Raw genomic sequence first — 10481 nt, 5'->3', positions numbered from 1 at the left:
CCCAATCTCTTCTCCGGCTCTGTCTATATTTGACCATGACTCATATGCTTGAGAATATTCCCTTATGACTCTTTATTGAATTTGCCATTATTGTTGCTGTTCTTGCTTTTAAAAAAAGGTGTGTGTGTGTGTGTGTGTGTGTGTGTGTGTGTGTGTATGCAGAGGCACATATGTACGCCTTTCAGAAGATGGATTTGAATGTATCTATAATAGAAAATAGAAAGCATATAGCATGGTTTCCCATCAATTAATAGTTAACAGAAATAGTTCCTGATCACTGAGCTCTCACTGTGTGTGTGGTAGTGCTTAAGTATTTGGTCTGAGTGATGTCATTTCATCTGCATGCTGTGTGATGTGATTACTGTTACAAAACCAAGTTTGGGTGACAACAGTGATGCACAGAAGAGAGTAAGATCCTTGCCATTAGTTACGCTGCCTGTGCATAAAGGACTCCAGGGCATCTGCCCCAAAGTTCATGTTTTCAGATAGCCTAAAGACCCTGAGTAGAGATGGCTCTTGACTGTCCTGCTCACTGGTCATACTGGAATTTAGTTGAACTTTTGGAGCATGCTGATATTCTTTGTTTGTTTGGTGTGTGTGTGTGTCTTCTATATTTCTGTTCCTCAATCCTGGCCTTGATATATATCTGTTGTGGCTCCAATCCTTGGATTACATGTGCGAGAGCTGTCCAGAGATACGGAATCATGAGGAATAAAACTCTAACTAGAGCTGAATCACATCTGTGCTCCATAGCTTCCTTTTCCCTCAGAGTTACTGTGAACTATTGCCGTCCATTTGTTGCCTTTGATATATCATAGTCAATGAAACATCTTCCTAATGGACATTCCTGGACCAGAAGAAGGACGAGGGCAAGAGGAAGGAGGAGTGGACTATTACCTGCAGTCTGTGGGGGTGGGGGATGGGGACCATCCTCTGAAGCAGCCAGGGCTTCCAGAGCTTGCAGAGTAGACACCAGAGCATCATCCAGCTCCTGGGCATGATCTCGTACTGTCCGGGTCTGTACGCTGTCAATCAATGTCACTGGAATCTCATCATATAGGAGCCCACGCAGGTGACGTCCTTGCTCCTGACTTTGAACAGCCCTGCGCTTGGGATCATCCTCATCAGAGCTGTTGTCTCGGAAACCAGGGGGTGGGGCAGCAATGGCAGGCAACAGAGAAGTTGTCTCATCTTCCTCTTCCTCCTCTTCCTCACTTCCTGGTGGTGGGAGGGACATTAAGTCTACCATATTGTCCCGAGAGGAGCCAGGCCTCCCACCTTTACGAGGCCCCAGATGTTCCTGGAGTTTGACTTTGCAAGAGTCACAGTAGAAATTCAGGGCTTCAGCCCCGAGGGAATTGTCCAAAGTGTAGGACCGGGCCCTGCTGGCACAAGGCTCATGGTCTAGGCTGGCTGCATCAAAGTCATCAGGGATCACCTCGTACCCTTGGCCAGAACTTTTGGATGTGGGGTCAGATTTGGTCCTGGGCCTGGTTTCTTCGAAGAAGATTAGGTTCTCATTGACATCCGTCCTGCTTTCTTGCTCCTTCCTTTGTTCCCGCATGTGGAGGTAGCAGAAGCTGACAAGCTCAGAGTCGGCAGGTGGGGTCGTGCATCGGCTCGACTTCCTAGGGCTGGTGCCCATGCTGCCCACATAACTACTCTCCTTTTTCCCCAGGTGGCCCCCAGTGACAGAGCGGTGGGCGTTGTGCATGTGATCTAAACCCAAAAAGAGAATGCACAGATGAGCTTGCTGCTGAGCATCCTAGCTGAGGCCCTTTTGGCATCTCTGGCCTATGTGCGGTGTGATTGGGTGACAGATATGGGGGCATGGGCAGGGGGAAGGAGAGGGAGAGAGGGAGAGAGAGAGAGAGAGAGAGAGAGAGAGAGAGAGAGAGGGAGAGAGAGAGAGAGAGAGAGAGAGAGCACTTTGCCCAGCTGCTAAAGATTAAGGGGGAGGGGAGCTGATGATGAACCATGCCGCTGCTGATACTGTAAGCAGAGTGAGTAGAATGTGATGGCCAGAGATGCAAAAGCCTCATCACCTCTGAAGAGGGAAAAAGCATGGTGTGATGTCAGGCATCGCAGGACTCTCCCACGGATATGTCTGGTTTGAGAGTCAGCTGGAAACACACCTAAGGAGATGAGGTTAGCTTTATGTTACTTTTGAGGTCTCTTCCTGCTTCTGTCACTGCCCCCACCCTTTTGTGAAGCCATACCTACTGTCAGTACTCTGTGACTCTCCTGTCATCTTGGATCTCTTCTAGTCCAAGAAATCGATATGAGAAGTTACCGTGTTTACTGAGAAGGTGCTAAACTGGTTAGTATAAGTTGGGCATGGTGGCTCCCACTTTATAAGATTGTGTTTGCCATGAGGGTAGCTTAGGCTACATAGTAAGCTCTAGCCTGGGCTATTGTATGAGACTGTATCTCAAAAAGAAAGAAAGAAAGAAAGAAAGAAAAAACCCAAACGAATGAACAAAAATCAAAATTAAACAGACAAACCCCCAACCTGGGTATTACAATTCTGTGAGTTTGCATTTCAAAAATGCTTATTGCCAGGAGCCCAGAGATCTTGAAAGGATAGTTGCCTACTGGTTAAATTCTGGACATCTGGATTTGTATAGTGTAAGAGGGATATGATGGAATGGGTATGGGGCATGATTCTTATGGTTCTTCAAAGCTTATTACTGTCCTGTATTCACGCAAGGCCACTTCAGGTGGTAAAATGCTCTTCTCAACAGCTCTTGATAGTAGGTATGTACGTCTGAGGCCTAGCCACAGACAATTTGCTCTCCGAGTGGCTTCTTTATCACACCGCTTTGGGAGCTCATCTCACATCTTCTCTGAGACTATACTTAGAGAACGCCATCTTGCTCTGCTATCAGCAGACAGATAAAAAGCCAGCACAAAGCTGGGCATGGTGGCACATGCCTATAATCAAAGACACACACACACACACACACACACACACACACACACACACAAACACACACACACACACACACACTGGGGAAGTATAGGCAGAATGAGCAGGACTTCAAGGCAGCCCTTGGCTACATAGTGAATTTGAAGCCAGCTTGGGAATTAAGTGACCCTGTCTCAAACAAATAAAAACAACAAACAAAACAACAACCACAAAACACCCAGGACAAATCACATGAAATCTCATCCTGTTTCACAAACTAGTGAGGCAGGTATCAGTATCCTCGTTTAACAAAGGAAGTAGCTGGGCATGGTGGTGCACACCTTTAATTCAAGCACTCGGAGGCAGATTGTTGTGAGTTCGAGACCAGCCTGGTCTACAACGCGAGTCTGGGACAGTAAAGGCTACACAGAGAGACCGTGTCTCAAACAAACAAACAAACAAACAAACAAAACCAACAAAACAAAACAAACAAACAACAACAACAAAACCAAAGGAAGAAACAGACCTAAATGTTTCTATGATTTACTTTAAGGCCATATGGGTTATAAGTGGCAATTTGGGATTGAGGCCAGGTGGGAGAAACTTCAGAATTCATATAGCTAATCATCACAGTGCCCAAAGTATTGGAAAACACGCCTTTATCTTTTCTTTTTTTGAGACAGGGTTTCTCTGTGTACAGGGTTCTGTAACAGCCCTGGCTGTCCCGGAACTCCCTTTGTAGACCAGACTGGCCTCGAACTCACAGAGATCCACCTGCCTCTGCCTCCCGAGTGCTGGAATTATAGGCGTGCGCCACCCCGCCTAGCAAAACCAAGACTTTAAATGCTTTCAAACTCCAATTTGACAAGACCAGATCAATGTGTTAGTGTTACTTTTCATTAGCACCTACAGCTAGACAAAAACACAGTACTGGCACCCTGCAACCAAGTCCAAAATACATGATGTAAAACCGGTCTGAAATGAAAGAACTGTATGCCATTCCACAGTAGTTAGAGCCTTAAGTATGCCACATTCTTGGAGACATAGCATCACTATCTAGTCCCAGCTAGCTTTGAATTCATAATGTAGGCCACACTGGCCATGAACTTATAGTGATCCTCCTTTTTATTTGAGACAAGGCACCCTGTAGCCTACGCAAAGTTTCTTAACTCATTGTTTCGGAAACTGGCCTTGAACTCCTGACCCTCTTTCTGTCACCTCCCAGCATTTGAGAGACTGAAGCAGGAAGATCACCATGAACTATATAGTGAGTCCTGGGTCAGTCTTGGACACAGCGAGGCACTGTTTTCAAAGCCAAACAGGGAGAAAAAGTAAAAAGAAGAGGCAAGAATACCTTTCAGCACACTCTGAGACCAGTATTATCTTAATACAAAAACCAAAGAAAGACATCACAATAAAACTACAGACCACTATTTTACGAACACAGTTGTCTATAAATATAGATGCAAAACTCATCAACAAAATCCTAGCAAATGGAACCCAGAAACACATAAAAAGAATTACATACTAGTAATTACAAACCAGTGGGGGAATTTACCGCGTTAATGCAAACTTGTTTCGATTTGAAAAATCAATTCATTGAAATATTCATTTTTATTTTATGTATATGGGTGTTTTGCCTGCATATATATCCGTGTATCACTTGAGTACCTGGTGATCATGGAAGCCAGAAGAGGGTATTAGGTCCCCTGGAACTGGAGTTATAGATGATTGCAAGATGTCCTATAGCTACTGGGAATGAAACTCGGGTTCTCTAGATGGGTACTCAGTGGTACTCTTAACCGCAGGCCAATCTCTCTAGCTTCCAACAAACTAGACTCAAAGAGAACTTTTCAGCATAATAAATGTTATTTATTAAAGGTCCCTCATAGCTGGACTTAGGATGTAGATGGTAGGGCAGTTGTTTTGCATGAACAAAGCAGTTGTTTTGCATGAACAAAGCCACATTAAAAGAAAAAGAAAACTGTTTATGGTGAACCATGCCTGTAATCCCAGAAGTTGGGAAGTTGAGGCAGGAGGACCGGAGGTTCAAGGTCATCCTGTTATCTTTGGCTGTCTAGCAAGTTCCAGGTCATTTTAGAATATAGAATATTCTCAAAGGGGGAAAAAGAAAAAGAGAGAAAGTTTGATACATGTACACAAGAGAATTTGTTTTGTTTTTGAGACAGGATCTCATGTTTACAGAACTGTTCTTGAACTTCCCATCCTTGTTCCCCTGCCTTGTGAAAGCTGAGATTATAGCTGTGTGCCACCACACCCATTTTATGGGTGCTGAGGATAGAACTCTGGGTTTTATGTATGCTAGGCGAGCATTGCCTACAGTGAGCTACATCTTTAATCCTTGTTGAGTGCCTGTGTGCAAGTGGAGGCCAGAGGTCAGTGTTAGGCATATTTTTCAACCTCTCTTATTCTATGTTGTATTTACTTATTCATTCAAAATATTTTAAATTAGCCGGGTAGTGGTGGTGGTGGTGGTGATGCATTCTTTTAATCCCAGCAGTTGGGAGGCAGAGGGAGGAGGATCTCTGTGAGTTCAAGGCTGGCATGGTCTACAGAGTGAGTTCCAGGACAGTCAGGGCTACACAGAGAAACCCTGTCTCAAAAAAATTACGTTTACTCCCCCCAGTGTGTGTGTGTGTGTGTGTGTGTGTGTGTGTGAGTGAGAGAGAGAGAGAGAGAGAGAGAGAGAGAGAGAGAGAGAGAGAGAGAGAGAGAGAGAGAGAGAGAGAGAATATACACACACACTTGCTCACCTGCTCAAATGCATGCCACAGTGTGGTTCTGGGGGTCAGAGAATAACTTGCAGAAGTTGGTTCTCTCTTTTCATTGAGTGAGTTCCAGGATTGGAACTTAGGTTGTTAGGCTGGGTGGTATGTACCTTTACCCACTGAGCCATCCTGTCAACTCGCTAATTTTTGAGACAAAGTCTCTCACAGAACCTGAAGCTCACTAATTTAGCCAGGCTCACTGGGCACAAATCCCACACATCTTCCTGTCTCCACCTCCTCAGTGTTAGGATTGTATGGATGCATGCCACTGTGACTGGCCCTTACACAGGTTCTGGGAATCAAATTCAGGTGCTTGTGCTTTCATGGTAAACAATTTATGGATATCATCTCTCCACCCACATGCCCCTTGGAGTGGTAACAGGGTCCACTATGTATCTCAGGCTGGCCTGGAACCAAGGGAGTGAGTACAGGACGAGGGGAGGGATATGAAAGGATAGGAGGGAGAGTGAATGGGAGAAAAATATAACAATACATACAAATGAAAGTGGCAAATGAAACCCATGATTCTGTATGTTTGAGACAGGGTCTTTCTACATGGCCCTGGCTGTCCTGGACCTCACTATATAGACCAGGCTGGCCTCAAACTCAGAGATTCCCCTGCCTCTGCCTCCTAAGTGCTGGGATTAATGGTATGAACTAGCATTCCTGGCACTAAAATGATTTTAAATAAAGATTTATTTATTTATTATGTATACAGTGCACATTAGATCACATTATAGATGGTTGTGAACCACCAGGTGGTTGCTGGGAATTGAATTCAGGACCTCTGGAAAAGCAGTCCATGCTCTTAACTGCTAAGCCATCTCTCCGGCCCCAATAAAATGATTTTTAAAAAGTAAAATGTGTGAAATTTTTTGATAAATTCTTAGATATAACACATGACCAATATAGTCACAGATATCACAAAGCCCAGGGACAGAGAGTTTTGGTACTTTGTAGGTTAGGAAATTTGGCCTATGTCATGAGGTGACCCCAAGTGGAGCAAGATTTCACTTATTTTGTATTTGTTTCTTTGTTTTGGGACAGTGCTGTGTAGTAGAGGATGGCCTTGAACGTCTGGCTTTTCTCCTTCTGTCTCTTAAGTTTTGAGATCATTGGCATGAATACCTAGATTGCTTGGTTTAGGATTTCACTTCTGCCTGACTCCTAAGCTCCTGTGTGTGTTCCCTGTGCCCCTCTATCATTCCAGAATTATTGATGATGCTATTGTTGCCAGTTTTTTACAGTCTGCTATAAAAAGTGTTAAATCATTATTATAAAACATTTTTTTGAGCGAGGATATCATTATGCAGTCCTGCATGGCCTGGAACTTGCTTGGTAGACCTCACTGGCCTTAAACTCATGCACATCTGCCTGCCTCTGTCTCCTTGGTGCTGGTATTAAAGGTGTGTACCACCATGCTGAACCTAAAATACACTATTTATAAATCCACATCAATATAAGCAAATTCACAGTTTTGTGAAACATTGAGCTCAAAAGGTTAGAGGATAATTAAATGACCTACTAGACACAAAAGTATTAAACACTAGGTACAAATTTATATAAAGAAAAGCAAGACTTGCAAACTGAATTCCATAAAAATATCTGTGAAAGAAATTAAAGTGGGAAGAGTCTACATTCATGGATTAGCAGGCTTCATACAATATACAACTTAAGATGGCAATAGCTGATCTACTGACTCAACGTAATCTTTATTATAATCCCAGCTGACTTTGTGGGAAATTGATGAGTCAATTATAAAAGTTACATAGAGGGCTGGGCAGTGGTGGCGCACACCTTTAATCCCAGTACTTGGGAGGCAGAGGCAGGCGGATCACTGTGAGTCTGAGGCCAGCTTGGTCTACAAATTGAGTCCAGGACAGTCAAGGCTACACAGAGAAACCCTGTCTCAATAAACAAAACAAAAAAGTCAGATAGCATCTCAAAGTACCCAAAATAACTAAGACAATCCTGAAAAGAAAGAAAAATAATGAAGATAATTCATGATTTTAAAATTGGCTACAAAGCAGTAACAATCAAGATAGTGTAATATTGACCTGAAGACATCTGTATAGATCAGTGCAATAGGATTAAATGTGCAGAAATAAACTATCATATTTTTGACCAAATGGTTCAACTTAAAAATGGGCAAAATATTTGAATGGAGGTTTCATGAAAGAAGACATATGAAAGGCCAGTGAGCACATAGAAGTTGTTCAATATCACTGTCCATTCATGAACTGCGAATAAACATCAGGAGTTGTCTCTTCTATCCACTATGATGGATGTAACAAGACAGGTAATAACAAATATTGATGAGGATCTGACGAAGTTATACTTCTCTGGTATTTCTGGTGGGAATGTAGAGTGGTGGAGCCATTTTGGAAAATAGGCACTTCCTCTAATAATTTAACACAGTTATCATTTGACTGGATGTTCTACACCTAAGTCTATAATGAAAAGAAATACAAACCTACCAAAAAAAAAACAAAAACAAAAAAACAAAAACAAAAACAACCCTGCAACAAACTGGACACAAAGGTTTAACATCATTATTTATAATAACAAAAAGGTAAAACAACGCAAAAAATCTATGAACTGATGAACTAATGAATAATATGTATTCCATACAATAGCATATTATATAATAATTAAAAGGAACATTGTACTGTATGCTATAACATGGATGGCCCTTGAAAATACTATGCTAAGTGAAAAAGCAAAACACAAAGGGCCATATTACATAATTAAATTGATATGAAACACTCAAAACAAGCAATACTCTAGAGACAAAGCTACAAAGCAGTAGCTATTTTGCTCAGGGTAGCAAACAGGACACAAGATGGCAGGAGACTGTTCATGCATACTGTGTTTTTCTTTAGGAGAGGTGACATTTGTTTTTAACTTGAGATTGAACCTATGGCCTCATGCATGTACTCTTAACCTTCTATTTTGATACAAGCTAACGCTAACTAATTCAGGCTGGCCTTGAACTTACTATATAGCCCATGTAGGCCTTGATGTTCTTGACTCAGCCTAACTAGTAGATGTGATTACAGGCCTGTGTTACCAGACCAGGTCAAGTGGTGAAAATGTTATAAAACTAGATGCTTATACAACCCTACGAATATACTAACTATTTTTATAAATGGAGCTGTACCCAGGCATGGTCACACAACATTCAGGAAGCAGAGACAAGCACATCATTGTGAGTTTGAGGTCTACATAGTGAGTTCTAGGTCATCAAAGGGTGCATAGTGAGACCCTGTCTCAAAACAAAATGGATCTTTTTTTAAGGTGGGGGGAGCATTGAGACAGGCTCTCTCTATGTAGCCCTGATTGTTCCAGAACTATGAAGACTAGGCTGGCCTTGGCTATTCAGAGATCTGCCACACAAGTGCAGGGATTAAAAGCGTGTACCACTACAACCCAGCTTGTGTTTCGTGTCCTGGAGACACAAATTCACATATCTTTGTTTGTTTGTTTTGTTTTAAAGATTTGTTTATTTATTACATATATAGTATTTTGCCTGAATGCCAGAAGAAGGCACCAGATCTCATTACAGATGGTTGTGAGCCCCCATGTGGTTGCTGGGAATTGAACTCAGGACCTTTGGAAGAACAGACAGTGCTCTTAACCTCTGAGCCATCTCTCCAGCCCCGGATCTGTGAGTTTTAAAAGAAAAAAAATCGTCCGGTCCCAGGCGCTGTGGGGACCGTGCAGACATGGCCGAGTCCAAGAACCACACCACACACAACCAGTCTGGCAAATGGCACAGAAATGGCATCAAGAAACCCCGGTCACAAAGATATAAATCTCTTAAGGGGGTTGATCCCAAGTTCCTGAGGAAGATGTGTTTTGCCAAGAAGCACAAGAAAGGCCTGAAGAAGATGCAGGCAAACAACGCAAAGGCAATGAGTGTGCGCACAGAGGCCACTAAAGCCCTTGTGAAGCCTAAGGCCGTTAAGCCCAAGATGCCAAAGGGCCCCAGCCGCAAACTCAGCGGGCTTGCTTTCATCGCTCATCTCAAGCTTGGGAAGAAGATTCGAAGCTACATGAGCAAGGGTCGTAGGCTGTATGAACCACAGCCCAAGGTTCAAACCAAGGCAGAGGCTGCAGTTCCAGCTAAGGCCCAGGCTTAAGCTCCAGCTCAGGCTCCCAAAGCTGCCCAGGCTCCTGTGAAGGCCCCATAGAAAAGGCTTCTGCCTATGTGAAGACACACTATTTACAGATGACCAGTGTCCTATGCTGTTTTTACAAATAAACCTGAGGCAAGCTCTTAAAAAAAAAAAAAAAGAAAGAAAGAAAGAAAGAAAGAAAAGAAAGAAAAGAAAGAGAAAAAAAAAGATTATATCTTAATAATGCTACTTATAAAAATAAAACCTCTCTCTGGGCATGGTGGTGCATGACTGTAATCACAGCACTCAGGGAGGCAGAGGAAGGCAGATCTTTGTGAGTTTGAGGCCAGTCTGGTCTACAAAGCAAGTCCAGGACAGTCAAGACTACACAGAGAAGTCCTGTCTCTGGAAAAACCAAACCAAACCAAACCTCTCAGCCATGCACAGTGGCACAAGCTTTTTTGATGCTAGCACCACTTAGGAGTAGAGGTGAGTGGCTCTTTTTGAGTTCAAGGATAGCCTGGTTCATATAGTGAGTTCCAGGCCAGCCAGGACTACATAGTGAGATTATGGCTCAAAATCAAAACAACAACCCTACTCCCTCAAATATGGGTGTGGTGTCATTCTCCTGTAATTGAAGCACTCTGGAGGCTGAGGCAGGAGGAT

The 10481-nt window shown here is 43.0% G+C and overlaps 2 protein-coding genes across 6 annotated transcripts in view; one reads left to right on the top strand and one right to left on the bottom strand.

Moving 5' to 3' along the window:
* Frmpd3 (FERM and PDZ domain containing 3) overlaps positions 1-10481 on the bottom strand; it is a 151634-nt gene that overhangs the window by 4575 nt on the left and 136578 nt on the right. For all 5 annotated transcript variants that reach the window (XM_051141715.1, XM_051141717.1, XM_051141718.1 and 2 more), the window contains one exon: positions 898-1719. In XM_051141715.1, coding sequence (XP_050997672.1) covers positions 898-1719 — 822 coding nt within the window. The remainder of the gene's footprint in view (positions 1-897; positions 1720-10481) is intronic.
* LOC127185156 (60S ribosomal protein L29-like) lies at positions 9423-9839 on the top strand. The gene has a single exon (XM_051141719.1). It carries the CDS (start codon positions 9423-9425, stop codon positions 9837-9839), a length of 417 nt encoding a protein of 138 aa, XP_050997676.1.

Source organism: Acomys russatus, chromosome X (genome assembly GCF_903995435.1).
Source record: "Acomys russatus chromosome X, mAcoRus1.1, whole genome shotgun sequence".
Lineage (NCBI taxonomy): Eukaryota > Metazoa > Chordata > Mammalia > Rodentia > Muridae > Acomys > Acomys russatus.
The sequence above is the reverse complement of the archived record's forward strand: the minus strand, read 5'-3'. Positions and strand labels throughout refer to the sequence as shown.

What these genes read in the sequence shown, in the direction of transcription:
- LOC127185156 (XM_051141719.1), top strand. Translation starts at nt 9,423, where the DNA reads ATGGCCGAGTCCAAGAACCACACCACACACAACCAGTCTGGCAAATGG.